Here is a 22,172-nt window from a genome sequence, read left to right as displayed (position 1 = left end):
GATTTAGATATTCATTAATTAAATACTATGAGCATCAAAATATTTACCATTATACATAGCATATACCAGAGAATTGTATTTCTGCAACATTTTTACTGTGATGTTTTAGCAATCCAAACCCATATTCTTCAAAAACCCCTTAAAGATTGTTTTCATGAGAATATATTAAAGTAACATAATTAATTGTTACTTTAATGAGAAAACATAACAATTTTTTTGTGACCATGTTCTTTGAACATGGCACAATTCAACCAAGCGTGCAAATGTTCTTGCTATTGATAAGCCTCAGTAGTTAGACCACTTCCCAGGAGCATCTATAAATAAAAAAGGGTTCTGTTTCCTTATTTGAAAAACCTAACTTGAAAAAAGAAGATCTGTTGACACTTTTTTCCTAAGGCATTCCCTACCATGAAGATTCATCTCTTTTTTTTTATTCTTCTCTTTTGGGTCACAATTTTACCAGGTAACATGAAAGGTTTATGGGTATATTTATGCGAATGAATTTGAGAAGACATCCACTATTTCTGGTTAAATGTGTGGTAATAAAATAAGATTGAAAGTAATTTTTATACCAAAAGCATTGTGATACTTTAGATTGAACCCAAGAACAGAAAAGAAGGTGGGTAATGATGGGAAAATAGGTGAAACATAAATGAAGACTATAGTTTAGTTAACTAAGTATTATACCAATAATAACTTCTTAGTTTTGATAAGTAAGGCATAGTTACATGAGATATTATCATGGGGGAAGTTGGCCTCTATCATTTTGTAACTCTTCTATAATTCTAAAGTGATTTCTAGATGAAAAATTTAAAAATATATAAGATCAATACATTAGTCTTATCACTTCCATCTGCAATAATCAGTTAAAATCTGTTCTTGCTGGGAAAATAGTCTTTAACATAATCAACTGTAAAGAGTAAATGGCTCATTTTAGGGAACAATCTATTTATCTTTGTCTTCTTTTAAGTTTAAGGTAGTATAGTACTTCCAATTAGTAGAAAGCCATCAATCTATCTTTGTCTTCTTTTAAGCCTAAGATAGCATAGTAGTTCCAATTAGTAGAAAGCCTTCCTTAATATTCTGTTCTTTATACTATCAGCAAATCATGTCCCTTCTTAACCTTTCTTTCAATATTTTTGGTCGATACTCATGTCTTTGAGTGCTACCGATCACATGAATGTTGAGTGTAATACTCTGCATATGAGCTCATTTTTCATGAGAACTTTTTCCCCTCTCAAGGACTACATCCTCTCATCAGGTATGTAACATGATTCTCTTCTTCTAGATTAATGTGTGAGTATTAAATGTACAGAAATAGAAAAATAAGTTTTGGTGATGGAAACAACATTGAGTTTATCATCTTCTTAAAGAGCTTAGGGTGAAAGGTCATACGCAAGTCTATTTAATTTATGATACCAGAACTGAAATCAGGCTCAAATTCACAAACTATAAGAATAGTTCTTTTTAGCACCTGTATTATTTTTTTATGTCCAACAGAGATAATAACTGAGGTCTAGGAGACTAAGTTAACTTATCTTTCATTATGACAATAAAAAAATTTACACATAATTAACTGATTAATTACCATTGAAAGATTGAAGTGGATACAATTCTAAATAGGGGCATCTGCTAACAAAAATGATTTCAATGGAAACTTATAGCTATAAAATCCTATATTATTCATTCAGACATTCATTAATTTAATACTATGAGCATTAAAATGTTTAGCATTATATGCAACATATAATAGATAATTATATTTCTACAACATTTTTATTGTTGGGCAAGCATCAATAAAGTAACAAAGTAATGCTATTGTTTATTTAGGTAAGAAAATAATTGTTAGAAAAAGATCTCTGAATTTTTTTTTAGCTCTAGAAAGAGCCAAAATAAAATTCTATTCTTATGTGATAATATTTTTCTCTTAATTCCAATAGTAGTCAATATTAATAAATTACTATGCCAAATGTTTTTGTATTTTATTAACTTATTTTTCCTTGTAGCAGCTACATCAGGTGTCCCTACTCATAACTGAAATTTTTAATGTATTTTTCAAATTAAAAAAAATTATGTGACCTGTAGACTTAGAAATTATAAACCACTTGGGGATTATAGCAACACAGATTAGAACATCAGTGTTTACTATTTGTTTATTTTTTATTATATTACAAAATGAGGTCATTGTCCTTATTAATTACATATATACAAAACTTTCAGAGGATACTTACTTTTACTGACAAAAAAATCAAAGTAAAAGAAATATGTCAAGATATATATTTTCTCCACAAAATTAAAAGAGATGTGATGCCAGGACCCGTTTGGCTCAGTGGATAGAGCGTCGGCCTGCGGACTGAAAGATCCCAGGTTCGATTCCGGTCAGGAGCATGTACCTCGGTTGCGGGCACATCCCCAGTGGGGGGTGTGCAAGAGGCAGCTGATCAGTGATTCTCTCTCATTGATGTTTCTAACTCTGTTCCTCTCAATTCCTCTCTGTGTAAAATCAATAAAATATATTTTTAAAAAATAAAAAAATAAAAGAGATGTGATATAAATATCGACATTTTAGAAAATAATAAAAACAGTAAAAATCTTGTCTTTCATCTTATAGTTGCTTCACCAACATATGATAGTTTAACTAAACTGAATAAAATTAAATGACATTTATATGACAATCATCCAGAGTTGTGTTTTTTTTAGTACCTCATCTTTAAATGGTGAAAATTCTTACTCAAAATTGAGATAGAAAACCTTATCCCAGTTAGAAAAATTACAGATGAAAAAATGTCCAGATAAATGTTCTTACATTATTCAATGAAATTTCCAGTGAAGTCACTTAGTTTTCCCCTTTATTTTCTAGAATTTATAAATGCACTGACTGTCTAGAAATGAAGTGTTATTTTATTCTCACTTATTGTTTTACTTTATCTGCCAAATTGAAAAAAAAATGTACTATTGTCAATAATAATTATTTTTTATTTGGTATGTATTTTGATCATAGGATAGATAGTATAGGTGCTGAAAATGTAGTCATGATTTCCCCCATTTCCAAGGAGGTGAACGGTAGCCTAAGGAATAAAATAGCAATTAGAAAAAATAAGAAGTCATGAGTTGAAAATATTTTAGGAATAATCTAGCTCATTTCTAGCTTATATATTAAATAGGACTTCATATATTGTTCTAAAGAATTATTCTACCAGGCGATATGAATATTACTTGTGAGAGAAATAAAAAGAGAGATCACTTTCTTGAAAATGATCAGTAGAGACTTCAGAGAGAAGATTGTATTTGAACAATCTATCTGAGGGTAGAGACAATGTATGTTTGGCTTATCACAGAACGGGAAGAACAGTGGTTTTCAATAGAGGTCAATTTTGTATTGTCTGGCAATGTCTGGAGATCATTTAGGTTGACACAACTGGTACCACTGGCATCTAGTGCCCAGGGTGAGAACTCCTACTGTAGAGACTGGCAAAGAGCTTAACAAGGAGTATACACAGGCTTGAACTACATGGATCCACTTACTAATAAATTTTTTTCAACTAATACGATACATGCATTTTCTCATCCTTGTGGTCTTCTTAATAACACTTCTTTCACTCTAGCTTACTCTGTTGAAAGAATATAGCATATAATACACATAACATCCAAACTACGAGTTAATTAACTGTTTATGTTATTGGTAAGGCTTCAGTAGGCTATTAGTAGTTAAGTTTTGGGGAGTCAAAAGTTATAATTGGCTTTTGGATTTGTAGGTGGTTGGTGCCTCTGAGACCTGCTTTCTTTAAAGGTCAACTGTACTTAATAGTTGAATGAGTGGATGGATGTTTGCAAAGATGAATATTAGTGATCCAAAGACATAAGTTTGAGGACTACCCATATTTAGAGGTCATGCATGAATTTTGTGCAACAGGCCTCTAGTTCTAAATGATAAATTTCTAATGAGTGTCAATGTGCAAGCTACAAGATAAAACATGTATGTTAGAGCCTGGTAATTTTAGAAATCACGTCATGGCCAACAATGGCCACAGATTTCAGACATTCCAATTAAAAATAAATCAATGCTGTCATCAGACATGTGTCTAAGATAGATCATTTCTTCAAAGAAACAAAACCGGTAATACCCAGAAGAGTTGTAGGAAGTCAGACAAATTGTTTAACAATGACCTCCTCTCTCTCTGAACACTTTAGAAAAGCAAAATCAAGCTGCAATAGAAATCTCTTGAAGAATTCATAAAGCATAATGTTTCTTCTAAATAATGTTTGTGAATTCAGAAAAGAGGGAAACCCAATACAATGAGATGACTGCAGAGACTAAACCCAACAGAAAATAAATTATGAACACTTTTTTTTTTCCTGTTGACTTTGGGAACTATCTCTGAATTACTATGTATTAACTTGTAAGGCAGCAAGTGGGGCACACCTCACTTAGATCCCAGACACTGTTAGATTTACAGGATTGACTTTGCATTAAGGGATGATATATATTCACCTCCCCTTTCCTTATTAAAATTTTCACAGCCATGAATTAGAAGAGGCATTTTTCTTTTGTCCTGTTCTATGATATTTTGCTTCTTGAACTTTCTTTCTCCCTTTAAAATATGGGTGTGTCATAGCTAGATTGCTAATCTCAGTCATTCTTTCCTTCTTACAGCCAGAAAGAGATTCCCCCAGTATGGTAGCGTGGATATGAGGAAACTGTGCAAAAAGGGTAATGGTCGGTGTAAACTTGTGTGCCATGAAACTGAAATTAGGATTGCTTACTGCATAAGACCTGGAACTCATTGCTGCTTACAGAGGTAAAGAGGACAGAAGAAAAGAGACACATGGTCCAAGAAGAGAGGATCAGAATTACTAAGCATTCCCAGCACGTCCTTCAAGGCCCGTGTATCTCTGTAATACACAAAGAATCAAATAAAATTTAACATTGAACCATTCAGAAGTGGTTCTATGCCACATACATATCTGGTGCCTTTACATTGCATTTTTTCTTGATCTCTTGGTACCAGAGTAAGCAGAATTTATATTATGGAAGTTCCTCAACACTATTTAAGTTCTATGTGTCTTCAGTGAGTTGACATAGGTAATGTTTTGAGAAACCCTAGGTCAAAGAAATGGGAAGAGCACATTTCTGAGATACAAGCTTGCAGTAGATTTGGGCTGCTACTTTATAATTAAATACTGCTCACTGGTAATCCCAGGAAAAAGATAAATCCACTGGGCTTGAAAAACTAGACATTGGGAGTACAGATCTTTGGCATGAGAGACACAGAGCTAAGTGAGAAAAGAACAGAAGAGCAGAGGAAAATCACAACCAACTCTAACTTCTATTATTATTTCTTTGAGAGAGAAAAAAAAATCTGTATCAGGAAATAAATGAGGGAGTAAAAAAGGAGGAGAAGAATGTGATAAAGGCAAAGAGGCTATACATAATTAAATATTCTGACAGAGAAAGTCAGAAACTGTGACTAATAGGAGAATCCACCTCTTTAGTCCTGGGAAATGACCTTGACTGAGGACATAGACTGTGAAAGACAGAAATAATCTTTACTCTTAGCTCCACTCTACCTGAGTTTCTCTGATTTCTACTTCCTGAGAAGCCCACAGCATTTCCCCCCTCAATACACTCTTAACCTTACCTCCGTATCATACAGTTTCTATTCAAAAGTGCAAAATCTGCTTCTTTTTTGAGTTTAGCAATGCAACTTAGTAATTTTTATTAATTCAGATTTTTAAAAATAATCAATATCCCAACATAGCAATAGAAACAATTAGAAGCTCCACCCCCCCAAAAAAAATAAAATTGAATAATTTTTTGGTAATTTAATAAAATAAAAAAGGAAATTTATTGAGTGGATACATGTGGATCAGACTGGGACTCAGATGAGAAGTCAAAGAATGACACCTCATTCCAATTTCTAACTGCAAAATATGAGATCTAAGGATCTATGTTCATACTAACCATTATCTATTATAGTGATATGCACAAAGAAAGACTATTTTTCTAATTTGATAAGGTTTCTGGATATATTTCTATCACAAGAAACTGTTTACTTTTTTAGAGTTTATTATAATAAACGTATGAGTTCCCATTATGAAATAATTACTTGCTACATTGGATATTTACAAGCATTATCTTTCACATATTTTAGTAACTTAAAATAGATGTTGAAAGCTTTATGTGCTGTCCTGTAGTATAAGTATCTTCAAAAGTAATTGTACAATATTTATTTAAACAGGGCTTTTCAGCCTTGGCAGTATTGATATTTTGGTCCAGACAGTCCTTTGTTGTATCTTTAGCTGCAGAATGTTTCTCTGCATCCCTAGCCTTTACCCACCAGATGCTAATAACACTCCTTCCACTGATTGTAATGATAAAAAATGCCTATCTACATTGCCAAATATCCTCTTTGAGAGGCCTGGCTTAGAACCCCTGGTTATAATTAAGCACTCATTTGCAAAAAAAAAAAAAAAAATCAGCAATGTTTTCAGGTAGTCAATACATTTCCTGTGCTTTGTGAGAACAAATTTCCATTTGAAATTTTCATATGCCATTTTATATGGACCACAGATGATATATTGGTGAATCCAGGAATATATTAGCCTAACCTTAAGACAATACATATATCAGCCATGTTGAGAAGATTAGTAAAATTAAATGCTTGTTATAAAAGTTTGATTATTACTTATTTTTATCAAGGTAGACTCTGGGCTATCATTACATCAAGATCTATAAGGTAGAATTGAGAAGCCTAATATAGTATAATATGGGGCAAATAAGAATTGAGTTTTTCAGTGGCCACTGAGTAGTGGTAAATGGTGAGAAGTGTTCTAGAAGACACCTGAGGCATTTCTGCACATGAACTATCTGTGCAGGTAGATCCTTCATCCTTCTGTGTTTGACAGAGAAAATGAAAACCATATAAATTTCTGACCTGATCTCACCTTATATATAGTTCAGTGTCTATTCAAACCGAATAGCCTTCAGGAAAATGTGGCAAACTTAGAGGAGAATGTAAATCTATGAGCATCCACGATGAAATTCCAGGAGAAAACTTTTAATATATTTTTTATTGATTTCAGTGAGAAAGGGAGAGGGAGAGAAATATTAATGATGAAAGAGAACCATTGATCAGCCGCCTCCTGCATGCCCTACATTAGGGATGGAGCCTGCAACCCAGGCATGAGCCCTGACTGGGAATCGAATCGTGACCTCCTGGTTCATAGGTTGATGCTCAACTATTGAACCACGCTGGCTATGTCCTGCAGAAATCTTTTAACTATTGTGTGTGATGTTATTCATTGAAAATTCTAGAAGCCCCTTTGTTAAAATTATGTAGTCTGTTTCTTAAAGGGAAAGAGGTGTCATTAATTGTTCATATTGCCCTCAGGATTAATTAATCCCCCAAAAAAAATATTTTAAAGGAAGAAAAGAAAATTTTAAAAGGCAAATACTTATAAATGAGAAGATTTCTGGCAACTTTCTTGCTCATACACTAGTAATTTTCATGGCACTGATTTACATAACAGCTAGATATTATTAAACTCATTAACTATAAAGACCTGAATTTTTTCATTTTGGCCCAGAATCTAACTTTCCATGACACTGTATTTACCTTCATTTTTAGTTTTCTGTGATTCGTGATTGACATTGACCCTGATGAACTAGACTCCGGGTGTTGGACACAGTATTTTTGTTGTTATTTATACAATACACATTTGAATCACTTAAAAATGTTATGTTGAAATGAGGTCTATTACCATCAAACCCCAGCACAGCCTAAAGTAAAATAATTATAATTGAACCTGACTCCAAATATTCAAACCCAAGTCATTTCAAGATTTATTTCCCCTCCTTGTCCTGAGGCAAGAACAATATCTAATTCCAATTAGTAATTTATTTTTTTCAGACATTTGATTAATGGTTTCCTTCTTCTCAGGTTTAATGCCATGGGATTTGTATTTGAAGATAAAAACAATTATAGCTCCTATCTTAAAGAACAGATAGTTATTGATCACAAATTGAGCTTTAAGTACTATCAAATTTTATAGAGTTAAAAAATTAATAAGACATAGGATCTGCCCCCAAGCAGGTCAATGTCAATTCATAACACTTACAATATGTGAGTTAGACACTACATTCAACACTCCTCTCATTCACTCAACAACTCAAAAAGTAGTCATTGAGAATCTAAAATGTGTTGCCATAAAATTGCGACAAATCAACAAACAAAGCAAACAATATTCTCTATCTTTGTGGAGCTCATATTCTAAATGTGGAGATAAATACACACAGTAAACATTATAAATAAACAAATTATGTCAGAAATAATAAATCCAACAGTCCCAAAACAATGGTGGGCTATAATAATTATAGATGAGATTTTTCAGGGCACCCTTATTGAAACGGTGATATTTGACCAAAATAATGAAGTGGGAAAATAAGTGATCATGGGAGCACACTTGAGATTTGTGAGGAATGCCTGTGAGGCATGAGTGACTGGGGAGGGCAGGTGGTTAGAAAGAGAATGTGTTGACAGGTTACCCAGAGCATCGTAGGAACTAGAAAGGATCTTGCCTTTGATCCTGAGAGAAAATCCAAAGGGTTTTATCCAAAGGGAAAACATAATTTTAAAAAAATATATATTTTATTGATTTTTTACAGAGAGGAAGCGAGAGAGATAGAGAGCTAGAAACATCAATGAGAGAGAAACATCGACCAGCTGCCTCTTGCACACCCCCCACCGGGGATGTGCCCACAACCGATGTACATGCCCTTGACCGGAATCGAACCCGGGATCTTTCAGTCTGCTGACCGACGCTCTACCGCTGAGCCAAACCGGTTTCAGCGGGAAAACATAATTTAAACTTTGTTTTAAAAAGACTTCTCTGAAGTACTTTCATTAGAGGTATTGAAATAATATAGGAAATACATTATGGTAGCTCAGTCTAGAGTGGTAATGGTAAAAACAATGAGGAATGGAGGGATTTTCGATATGTTATAGGTAGAGTTAAATTTCATGAATGATTTTTTTTCTTCAAGCTACTTTCTGATCTGCCTTGTTCTATTCTTTTGAAAAAACAGCCTAGGATTATGGTCTCCACTTTATCAAATTTTATACCTTCTTTTTCCCAATACACTCACCCACAGCAATTAATTGAAAACCTTCTTTCTAATGTTATAAATATTTTCCTAAAATCGAACCCCAAGTCCTATTTTAATTCTTCAACTTGCTAAACTTCTGAGCACTGCTTGGCTGGTTGCTTTTTTGACAATTATTAGTTGGGCTCTCCATTTTAGATAGGCTCTTAAATTCAGTGGCCTCTAGCTTTTGCCCCTGAATCCATTTTCTTCTTGTTTTATATGCTTTCCCAAGATTACTTTGTTCACTACAGTAACTTCTGCTATCAGCAAATATATTTTTTCCATCTCTTTCCTAAATGACAAAGCTGCATTTATTACTAGTTATGGAACTTACTTATCTGTCTGGCCTCAACAATTTTTAATCCTGATATGTCCAAACTCTTCTTACTCACAAAGGCTAAAGTCTGTCCCCTTCCTTTTATTCTGTTTCACTGATTGTTACTCTCAGCCACATGGTATAAAGGTCTAAAACAATTGACCTCACTGCTTTCTTCACAGTACTCTTCCCCAAAATCCAGAAGTAACTGCGCTGCTCTAATTCATAACTATATCCTAAATTAACTTTATCCTCTATTTTTAAAATTACACTAATTATCTTTCTAATTACTTTTTAAAAAATTATCTTGATTTTTGAAAGTATTACAGATGCCCCTTCTTTTCTTGTCCCACTGACCTCCTCCATCCCACACCTGCCCCTCCCAGGCCTTCACCACACCATTTTTTGCATCCATGGGCTATGCATATATGCATGTAAATTCCTGGGCTAATCTGTCCCCACTAAGCCCTCACCTTCACTTTCCCACTGAGATTCTATAGTTTGTTCCATGCTTCTATGTCTCTGGATCTATTTTGTTCTTCAGTTCATTTTGTTCATTAGATGCCACATATGAGTGAGATCATGTGATACTTGTCTTTCTCTGACTGGCTTATTTTGCTTAGCATAATACTCTCCAGGTCCCTCCAGGCTGATTCAAAGGGTAAGAGACCCCTTTTTTATAGCAGCATAGTATTCCACAGTGTAAATGTATCACAGCTTTTTTATCCATTCATCTATTGATGGACACCTGGGCTGTTTCCAGATCTTAACTATTGTAAATTGTGCTTTGTGAACTTAGGGCTGTATGTATTATTTCTGATAGGTGTTTTGGGCTTCTTAGTATATATTCCTAAAAATGGGATCACTGGGTCAAATGGCAGTTCCACTTTTAATTTTTTGAGGAAACTCCATAATGTTTTCCAAAATGGCTGCACTAGTCTGCATTCTCACCAGCAGTGGAGTAGGGTTATCTTATCTTCACATTCTCGCCAGCACTTGTCATTTGTTGATTTGTTGATGGTAGAAATTCTGACAGATGTGAGGTGATACCTCATTCTCTTTCTAATTTGCATCTATTTGATGATTAGTGACTTTGAGTATTTTTTCCTATATCTTTTGACCTTCTGTATGTCCACTTTGCAGAAGTATCTATTTAGGTCCTTTGCCCACTTTTAATTGAGTTGTCTACATTTCATTAAGACGTGTATGTTCCTTATATATTTTGGAAATTATTCCCCTATCAGATGTATAATTGGCAAATATGTTCTCCTATGTAGTGGGCTCTCTTTTCCATTTGTTGATGGTTTCTTTTGCTGTGCAGAGCTTTTATTTTGATGTAGTCCCATTTGTTTATTTTCTCCTTAGTTTCCTTTGCCCTAAGAGATGTATCAGCAAACATATTTCTATAAGAGATGTCTGATATTTTGCTGCCTATGGTTTTATCCAAGATTTTTATGGTTTCACAAGTTATTAATTCAAATATTTTGAATTTATTCTTATGTATGGTGTAACTTGGTGGTCTAGTTTCTTTTTTCCTTTCCTTCCTTTTTTTCTTTCTTCTTTCTTTCTTCTTTCTTCCTTCCTTCCTTCCTTCCTTCCTTCCTTCTTCCTTCCTTCCTTCTTTCTTTCTTCTTTCCTTCTCTTTCTTTCTTTCTTTCTTTCTTTCTTTCTTTCTTTCTTTCTTTCTTTCTTTCTTTCTTTCTTTCTTTCTTTTTGTCATGTACCTGTTCAATTTTCTCAACACCATTTATTGAAGAGACTGTCTTGACTCCATTACATGCTCTTGCCTCCTTTGTCAAATCTTAATTGAGGGTAATGGTTTGGGTCAATTTCTGAATTCTTTTTTCTGTTCTCCTAAGAACAAGAACATTATAGGGAAGTCCATTTTCACCACTTTTATTCAGCATACTACTGGAAGTCCTAGCACAGTGATCAGTCTAGAAGAAAAAATAAAAGGTATCCAAGTTGGAAAGGAAGAAATAACACTATTATCATTTACAGATGACATGATATTATACATAGAAATCCATAAAGACTCTATAAAACATGAATTTGGCAACATAGCAAGATACAAAATTAACACCCAGAACTCAATGGCATTTTTATACACCAAAAATGAACTCTCAGAAAGAGAAATTTAAAAAAAAAACATTAATTATTACAGCAACAACAAAAAATTAAGATATTTATGAATAAACTTAGCCAAGGATGTGAAAGGCCTTTGCTCCTCAGCTGTATAGGTCTTTTGTCACGTATGTTTAATTTGACTTTGCTTTTTTTTTTTTTTAATATATTTTATTGATTTTATAACAGAGAGGAAGGGAGAGAGATAGAGAGTTAGAAACATCGATGAGAGAGAGTCATCGATCAGCTGCCTCTTGCACACCCCCTATTGGGGATATGTCTGCAACCAAGGTACATGCCCTTGACCGAAATCGAACTCGGGTCCCTTCAGTCCCCAAGCAGACCCTCTATCCATTGAGCCAAACCGGTCCCGGCTGCTTTTTTTTTTTCTGAGACCCATGTCCATATCACTTCAGTTGTGCTAAAAGTCACACCATTTTTCATCCATCACAAATTCTTTCAAAATACCATATCGATGTCTAGGCTGCTCCTCAATTTCATGAAAACATGCTATCGGCTTTTTGAGATGCAACCAGAAGTCACATCTTCAATGAAGTGACAAAATACTCAGGAGTTCAGAGTCCAACATGACTAACTGTTAATCCTCCCTCCTCTTCTATTTCCTCTGAAATCTTGTGCAGTCTTAACTTCAGGTGTTCTTATGGGTAAATTAAGAATAGTATTCCTATCCTATACAATTGTTAGAGCATTATATCAGGTAATAAGTATAAGTTTCTTAGTAAAGAACCTGAAGCCTAGTGAACACTTAATAAAGCAAACCTGTTAATAACTGGCAGGGGTAGCAATAACTGGAGTAGTAGTAATAGTAAAAAAGCCTTTTCCAGGAAGGATTTACACCTCCTTATTATATGCTGCAAGGACATTTTATTTATATTCCAGAATTGTCTTCGCAAGTGATACTATATTGTTTCCATTTCTATATCATCATCACCTAACAAACATCGACTGCCTTTTGAGGGTAAGGTGTTAAGTTATTCCATTCATTCTGCATCCGTTTTCAGCACAAGACCAAGTACAACACAGCTGCTTAACAAAGCGTGCTGTAGAGATCACAAGAGAAGTCACTCTTTCTTCATTTCAAAGTAAAAATGAAGAAAAATCAGTGACCTAGTAAAGGGTTATTTGTAAAAATCTGTTATGAAACACTCATACTGATGCCAATGTAACCTTACTTGACTAATTGTAGGTTAGGGATGATTTCCATATTTATTAGCTCATTAGATGCCACCTAACCCTATGAAATAGGCATTTATTATTAAACAGGGCTTACAGTTGAAGAAGCTAGTATAGGGGTTAAGTCATTGACTCAGTTGATATGGGGAATAAATGATGGAGAGACTGTAATAAAGACCAGAGAGATTTTTTAGTATATAACACCACTTACATTCTTATCCATGATAACATATTCATTTGGGTCATGTGGTCAGTTATTTGCACATTTGTTCAGTATGTTGTTTCAAGCATTTTGCTACCTGCTTAAATAGATCAGGGAACAAGGCAGACAGCTGACCTTATCTAGTGTTTTAGGACTTGAGGATTGTGCTTCCACTAGGGCAGGTCATAACCTCGAATAGCAATGCCTTACCTGGGGTCAGTTTTAAGTAGGACTCCCAAAGGAAATTAAAAACAAAGAATACGCAAATAACGTAATTTTGAAGGCTTATTAGTTTTTTAACACCATATGAGTTTACATACTTTCTCATTATAGTATTAGGACTTCACAAAAACCTCAATTTCAAAAGGAAGGTGACATAGAGTGAACCAAATAATTTGTTCAATATATCACAGCTAATAAATAGACAATACAGGATTGAAACCTATTAGCATCTGATTCTGTAAGATTTAGACAAATCATACAAACTTTCACTGGCCCATGGTCTTGCTCCTACCTTGATTTCAACTTGGACCCAGTAAAAGTACCTTCTCCTCCATCCAACTCTGCCCCTCTATTTGCAGGAAGTACCATGAGGTTGGCAAAAAGATAACCTGCAGATAAGTAATTTTCTAAGAGATGGGGAGATATATACCAGACATTTCTCTTGGGAGGACAAAGAACTCCCCACAAGGCCTGGGAAAACTAACCTTGAATCAACTATATGGGGGCCACTGAGCTTTTAGCATTGATTTCCTAACCGAGTTGTCCCTATGCACATGCTTATAGGACTTGTTCCAGGTTGTTGTCCACAGTGCACCTCCATCCATTTGTAGCACTTCATTCTTGCCCAGACTCCCAGAAATCTTTCTGGAACATATATTCCTTATACTGTCCCAAACTAGGCCTCATTTATCCAGGTATGTTGAAATAGTACAGAAGTTTCAGTAAGTGAAAGAGATACTGCATGTTTTTCCTCCAAACAGGCTTTTTTGTTTTGTTTTGTTTCGTTTTTTCCTCACCAGAGGATATTTTCTAATGAGTTTTAGAAAGAGTGGAAGGGCAGGGGAGGAGACAGAGGGAAAAACATCCATGTGAGAGAGACACATCAATTGGTTGCCTCCTGCATGCACCCTCACCTGGTCTGGGAATCGAGCCTGCACCTGAGGTATGTGCCCTTGACCAGAATGGAACCAGTGATCACTGAGCAAAAGCAGCTAGAGCTTATTTTTGTTTTTATGTGGTATATGCCAACTAGTTTTAAATAATACATAAATACTCATGGGTGACATTTGTATAGCATTGTACAGGGTAGAACATTATGTAACCAACCTCAAAAAAAAAAAAACACAAAACACTTTGAGGTTATATTCACATTTATAGTTTTCACATGACATAGCTGTGATTCCAAATTTATATATTTTTCCAAATAACTTAGAAGTGATAGAACCTATTTTGCAACACAAGCTTTTTGTTTCCAGATCATATAATTCTTGTTTCTTCATGATTTAAAACATTTCTATCATTTGAAATAATGAGAATATAAAAAGAATGTTAGTATATTTTTAATGTTACCAATGATCATTATAAATCCATACTTCTATTTTCTGAATTTAGCACATCTTAAAACTCAACATGGATTTGGTGGGTTGACAAGATATCAGGGTCTTGAGAATGTTAATTAGCTTAAAAAGTACTTATCCCAGCAAAAGGTGGTGGGTTTTTTTGGTTTTTTTTTTTTTTTTTTAGGTTTTTTTTTTTTTAGTTAAATAATATATCACCTTCTTCCCTACTTTAAATTATATCAAGTATGGCTCTGACATAACTTTAGCTTTCACCAAAATTCACCAGTGGCCAGGGATTCTGTCATCATGAATTAGTTTCCCATTCCCAAAGGAGATACATATATTCACATGTCAAAACCCATCTGACAAATTTTTGCACTTTAAGCTTAACGTCCATCTCTTTTCTGCTAACTTTATTAACATTAATAATAAAGTATGTACATTTAAAATCTTCTCTACATTCTATACATTTGAAGTTTCTGTCCAGTTCCCAACCTAATGCTTGGAGAAATTTAGGTATTCAAATAAATCGCAGACATATGAAATTAAGATGAAACTATTTTGAATTTCAATTAGGTAGTAGGCTGGCAATTAGGTCCTATGAGGTGACATAATATACTTTTAATCTAAATTCAATTTAATTCATTCTCTGCATTTTAATGAACATCTTTTCTTTATTTCTCTCACATATTCAAAATTTAATATTAAAAATAAATTTGAGCCGAAACGGGTTTGGCTCAGTGGTAGAGCATCGGTCTGCGGACTGAAGAGTCCCGGGTTTGATTCCGGTCAAGGGTATGTACATTGGTTGCGGGCACATCCCCTGTAGGGGGTGTGCAAGAGGCAGCTGGTCGATGTTTCTCTCTCATCGATGTTTCTGGCTCTCTATCTCTCTCCCTTCCTCTCTGTAAAAAAAAAAAAATCAATAAAATATATTAAAATAAATAAATAAATAAATAAATAAATAAATAAAAATAAAATTGGACTGGCTATGTTTGCTCAAAATATATTTGGGTTGGCTATGTATATTCTGTCATATAGACAGTTAGAATGACTTATTTAATATAAGTAAGTACTATGATAAAATTGGGGGGGAAATAAATAATTCTGACTTACAAGTCTATTTAAAGGCAATGGTCATAATTGAATCACTGAGATAAATAAAATATTAAATTAACAAAAACATTTACTTCCTTTTACTGTATAAACACAAAGCTGTCAGTTTGGAATCTCAGAACAGTCTTCTTTGCATTTCTTAGATGATTCACAACAAACTGAACTAAAATGGGGATCCTCTTTTTGTTAAGTGCTTAATGTACAGCAAAACTATGTTTCTATGCTTCTAGCTAAAGTGCTTTAGTCGCCTCAAAAAATTACTCTATCAGTAAGTATCTTCATGCCTACTGTGTTACAATAAAAATTATCTACCATCTTTATTTTCTATGCCTATTGGCTGTACAGGTTAGAATAACTTATAACTAACATTTAAGGGATTATATTTTGGCTGCAAGAATAAAAGTATAACTAATGTTTAGGAAAAATACATATAATTTAATACTAAATGATGCTATTTATTTAAAGCATGTAGACTGGGTGAAAGGTACATATCCATTTGTTCCAGCAAAATAAAAGAATATTTCAGTTTAGAGTGGGATGTGGAATGAAGAAGAAAGCATTGAGCAAATGGTTCTTTGAAGAAGCAATAAGAGTATGTCTGAAAAAACTGAAAACAGCCCTCACTGGCTTGGTTTAGTGGATTGAGCATGAGCCTGCGGACAGAAGGGTCCTGGCTTCAATTCTGGTCAAACACAGGCTCCTCCCCTTTTCTGGTCAGGCCCTTAGAGGAGGCAACTGATTAATGAGTTTCTCTCACATTGATGTTTCTCTGTCTTTCCCTCTCTTTTCCACTCTCTCTAAAAATCAATGGGGGGAAAAATTCTCAGGTGAGAATTAAAAAGAATAATAATGAAAAAACCGAGAGCAGATGCAAATAAAAATTACATGTGTTTAAAGTACTATAAACCTCATCTTAATGAAAGCATGCGAGAGAAAATCTAGTCTTAACAAAGTAAGAAAAAAAAAGATTTGAGGGCAGAGCCCCTAGGCGCCAGCTGAAGTTCAATTCTGAGGTGAGATATAAGATAAGGACATACACATTTTGTGCAAGTGCAAGGTTTGTGACTTGGTCACTTTCTGAAACAGTAATAAATTGCGGTATAAAACAACCATCCCAGAATCTCCATCTCTCGCAAACATGATCTCATGACTTACGACAGGATTTTTTTCTCCCCTTAGTAAGAAGAGCCCCCAGTGAGAAACTGGACTGATGTCTTTCTCTTTCTTGATTGCAGCCAGAAGTGACATGAGTAAAAAACCAAAGTATAGATTTGAGAGATGCCAAAGAGTGAAAGGACTCTGTAAAACATTTTGTGATTATGATGAGTATGATTACGGATACTACATTAGATGGAGAAACCAGTGCTGCATATAAACTCTGGACAAGAGAAGTACTGCTGAGCATCAAAGTTTGGAACAGAGGTGCATTTTCTTAATTTAAAAGTAGGTAAAAAAAAAATTGCAGTGCTTAATGGAAACAATGCCCATTTGAATCCAAAATATCACTACTTGCATAAATAAAAACGATCTACCATCTCTATTTTGTCTATTCATTGCTCAATTTTGTATTGTATTTCAGATGGACCAACATATTAATTAAGCAAGGAAAAATACTCTAATTGTGTTTATAACCTCATTATGGGCATTTTGCCACCCAGACATGCATGCTACTTATCTGAGTTGCTCAGCTTCCTCTCTAAATGTGTGTATGTGACCCCATCACCAACTTTAATATGATAATCAGGGTTTCCTTCATATGTACTTTTGTTCCACATCAAAATCTCTATGTGTGTAACCTAATTCCTTCTTAAATGAAACTGCGTGTTCTCTCTCTTTCAAAGGGGAAGCCTTTCGATCTTGTCTTGCTTAGTGATTTTTTTTGAGTGTGTGTGTGTGTGTGTGTGTGTGTGTGTGTATGGATTTAACAATTCCTATGAGATGACAACTTGAGATGACACAGTACAACAGTGCTCTCAGTAGAGCAATTAATGCTCTTCATGGCAAACATGGCAAAGGGATAAATAACAAGGTCTAAGAGAAAGAGAGCTTCTTTTATCCATGCAATCTTTTATTCAAGCAAAATTTCACAGGAAAACTCAATTATAGGTGTGCTTGTCCCAGCAATTTAGAACTGCACAACCATTATTATTACTTAATTGTATTTTTGGCTATTAAAATTTTATGGAAATTGTTTTCTCTCTTCTATTTAAGTCTGTAATTTTGCAGTTTGGTCAGTTAAAGGCTGACATATTTGTCCTGTACAAAAAACATTTGCTGACTCTTATATAAAAAGAGTCAATACAGTTTCCAAGAGCAAAATATGTTTCCTGAAACATCAGTCTTTACAACACCTGAGAACTCATAGAAATTCAAATTGTTAGGGTTCAGACTTACTGAATCAATAGCTCTCAGTGGTGGTGCCCTCCATGTGATTACAATGCACTGAAAACTGCTAACCACCGCTTCAGAATGCACTTAACTACTGAATTCTGAAGCAAAATTACGGCCCTTTTATTTGTTAGTGAACTTGGACAAACTTTTAGAGACCCCTGGCATTACTCACAAAACATACTTAAGTAGGAGAAAAAGATGCCAGGTAATATTTCTCTTTCTTTAGAGAAGATCTAGGCAAAAGAAAGACATCAAAAGAATCTTTTAGATAAAGAAATTAGAATCTATTCTTGCCTATTTGTTTGTCAACAGGTGTTGTTTGACTTGTTTGTTTGAATAAAAGCTCATATTTATCTCACCAAGAGAGTTATATGAAGTAAAGGCAGCTGTAAAACTGTTTTTAAAATTTCTCTTTGTGGAAATTTTCATACAAACAATGCTCCTCCTCCCTCTTTATCTCTCTAGTCCCTTCCCTCCCCCTCAACTCTCCCTCTACTTTCTCAGGAATTTTAAGATTCAAAAGATTGAGAAGCAGTAAAAAGGCAAGTGTTAATAACTTCTTTTCTTTAATGCTCACACATAATTTGGGCACCAAATATTGCCATGTTGTATTAAAATTGAAGTATTGATTTTCTTGCTGATTCCGTGAATATATAACTGTCAACTGAACAAATAGGAGTAAGACAACCTCAATGTTCCCCTTAGCTTTGATTGAACTTCAGATAGATTTCTTCCTGAATATGGGCCCTGACCTCACCTTTCTTACCAAATTTACTTTATAAAACTTGCAATTGTCAATTCTTCCTTAGTTCCTTTGAAGTATGTGTAAGTTTTGTCCATACTCTTGTCAGTTTTACAACACAAGAAATGTTTTCTCAAGGACATGGGAACCTTCCCTTTGAAATGTACATTTCAAAGAACACAGCACTCTTATCTCTCAGTCTCTGTGGGAGGTTGAGAGCCTAACTTTAATGGGTGCCAATTATCAAACATCTAATCACAGAGAAATGCATTTGTAAACTCAAGGATAAGTCAAAGTGCTCAAGGAACCCACTGATTAATCCCCTCCCCTTTGTATCCTTCAGTGCTTTTGCATTTGCCCACACCAGAGCTTAAAAATCCTCCCACCTTTCATTTCATTGGAATTGAGCTCAGTCTCTCTTCCTTATTGCAATAGTCTTGAATAAAGCCTTCTGTGACTGTTTAGTTCTGTCTGATGCATCTTTGACAAATAAAAAGACAGAAATTGGAATTGTGGGCTTGAAGCATTTATTTAAGTAGTATCTTAAATAATCATATCTCCCCAATATGTTTCTGACATCAATCAGACTGAGGATATTATTTAGAGAAATTCCCCTTTACAGCAGAATGCTGAAAATGCCTTAAGCGTTATATATATATATATATATATATATATATATATATATATATATATATATATATATATATATATATATATATATATGTTGTGAGAAGGCAATGGAGTTTATGATAATTTTCTTAGAATGACCAGGCAAGACATTAGGCAGAAGAAGATATTTTAGGGCAGAGACAACTGTGTAGCTTTAGATTATCAGGTATTCCTAGAACCTGGCACAGAAATTGACAAAGAAAAACACTTGATAAAATTTAATGAATGAGTGAATGGATAGGTGGATGTCTACAAAAATAATGAGGAGCCCAAAACCCTACCTTAAGAAATACATTTAATTTAGGATAGGAGAGGATAAGCAACATAGTAAAGAGCTAGAACTCTGAGGTTATAATCATTATTGATCTTTCATATACAACTTTAAAAACCAAGGATATTTCTTTTGACTTAGTCTACATTCTCTCTGCCCTTAAGCAAATTATGTGAAAATAAAAGAATTCATAGGAAATTACTGAAAGTAATGCAAAGGTAGAAAAAACTGACATATGGAAAGGTTCAGGAGTATCCATTTTTCTCTTTCCTGCATTTTCAAAATGAGGACAATGATACCTTCCTACAGGTTATAAACACAAAATTACTTACCTGTTATATTTACAAGTTCTGTGCTGCCATGTCCATGTTATATTTTCCCTTTGGGGCATTTCTCTCATTCTTCTAGTCTCAGGTTTTAATTAGGGGTGTTAACATAAAGCAACATTCAAACCTGTAATGAATTTTTGTGAGTTGCCCTAGCTGGTTTGGCTCATTGGATAGAGCAGTGTTTCCCAACCTTCTCTCATGATGAGAATCACCTGGTGGAGTTGTTAAAACACAGATTCCTGAATCCCAACTAAGAAGTGCTAAACTAGAATTTTTGGGAACATATAGGTAAAATTGTATACTTAACTAGTGCTCTAAGACAGATTTTATATACAGAGCACTAAGTTAGGTATGCAATTTTACCTATATGTTCTCAAAAATTCTAGTTTAGCACTTCTTAGTTGGGATTCAGGAATCTGTGTTTTAACAACTCCACCAGGTGATTCTCATCATGAGAGAAGGTTGGGAAACACTGGGATAGAGCATCTACCTGCAGATGGAAGGGTCCCAGGTTCAATCCCCAGTAGGGGGCGTGCAGGAGGCAGCCAATCAATGAGTCTCTCTTATCATTGATGTTTCTATCTCTCTCTCTCCCTCTCTCTTCCTCTCTGAAATCAATCAATAAAAAAAAAGTATATTTAAAAAAAAAGAATTTTGTGAGTTTATTTGAACCAAATTGTCGATAATTGCCAGAAGCAGAATATCAAGGTAGTGCTCTGCAGAAGGGAAGTTTTTCACCTTGTTTCATAAATTACAAGCAAAAGAGGAGACATAAGTGGCTTACCTGAAATCCACTTATTATTGATTAGGGAGGTGGAGAAAGCAAAGGGAGGAGTGGCTCTGGGATTGGATAAGAAGTAAAATGATAGACACATGCTTCTTTTACACAGGTGGGTATAGGATAGTTAACAGTCAACAATTAACACAATGATGAGGGAATCTGTTATCTAGCCTGGAAGCCCTGATGGGTCCAGAAAAAGGAAATTCACAAGTTACCCTGACATTTCACAGGCATGTTATCTTAGATGCAAAAAGACAATAGGCTCAGTAAATATTGACATTGATTTTTGTCAGGGAAGATACTGGCCTAGGACATGACTACCCACTATAAACTGCTTTTTAATGAGAAGGTTCTAATGTCAGACCATGCTTTGGGTTACTTTAGGTCTATGAGTTTGTAAGACCACCATGCAAGCCTTCCCTCAGTCAGGTTAACATGTGGCTCCTTTTTGTCCACGGGGGTTAACATTTTCTTGCAATTCTTGCTTTCTGACCACAGTAACATGAAAAGTTCAGTTTCTGACAAGTGTGGTTGAAAAAAACAAAAACAAAACACAGTTTTAACACTGCCGTTTTAAAGTTGGGTTGGTGCTTTTATCAATCAAACAACCTTCCCCATTCCTTGACTCTCTGATAGGCTAGAAGAAGACCAGCATTTATATACATGAGAATTACTGGTAAATAATAATATTGAGAAGTAGTTCCATTGCAGTCTTTCTTAATGCAAATCCCACAATTAACTTCTCCTTTCATTTGGTTCAGTTGCTTTCATATGAGATCCATTAAAGTCCATTTTTACACATTAACACTTACCACCTGTATGACTCAGAGATTCCATGTGAAAGGTATTGGAGGATCACATGAAGGTGTGTAACAAGTAAAAACACTTTTTAGTAATTACTATTTTAATCATGGTAATGTGAAAAAAGTATTTTTTAATATCATCTGGGCTTTAGTCTTCACATCTTTATAATAGGAAGCAGAAATAATAATTTATAACTATAAATTGTTTTAACTAACTAGGGGCCTGCATGGATTCATGCAGCAGTGGGGTCCTTCTACCTGGCCTGTGGGGATTGGGCAGAAACCAGCAGTCTGACATCCGGAGCTGTTGCTTGGCAGTTCTTGCATTGAGCATCTGCCCCCTGTTAGTGTGCATAATAGCTACCGGCTGGCTGGCCAGTCGCTTAGGCTTTTATATACATAGATATTTACTTGTGATTCCATTTTTAATCAAAATTTACTTTTCAGATCTTTTTTAGGTTTACAAAAAAATTGAGCAAAAATACAGAAAGTTCCCATATACTCTCCTTTAACTTCTCTGCATATGC

At 34.5% G+C, this 22,172-nt stretch overlaps 1 protein-coding gene across 1 annotated transcript; it reads left to right on the top strand.

The window, feature by feature from the left end:
• Window positions 1-408: 408 nt before the first annotated feature.
• DEFB110 (defensin beta 110) lies at window positions 409-17,034 on the top strand (the record flags this gene model as incomplete). The annotated part of the gene is made up of 2 exons (XM_084890600.1): window positions 409-463; window positions 16,895-17,034. 2 exons carry the CDS (start codon window positions 409-411, stop codon window positions 17,032-17,034), a joined length of 195 nt encoding a protein of 64 aa, XP_084746726.1.
• Between the last annotated feature and the right edge of the window lie 5,138 nt (window positions 17,035-22,172).

This window comes from Pipistrellus hanaki (genome assembly GCF_964339955.1).
Source record: "Pipistrellus hanaki genome assembly, chromosome: 7".
NCBI classification, from domain to species: domain Eukaryota; kingdom Metazoa; phylum Chordata; class Mammalia; order Chiroptera; family Vespertilionidae; genus Pipistrellus; species Pipistrellus hanaki.
Note: the sequence above shows the minus strand (reverse complement) of the source record. Positions and strands in the feature narration are given on the sequence as shown.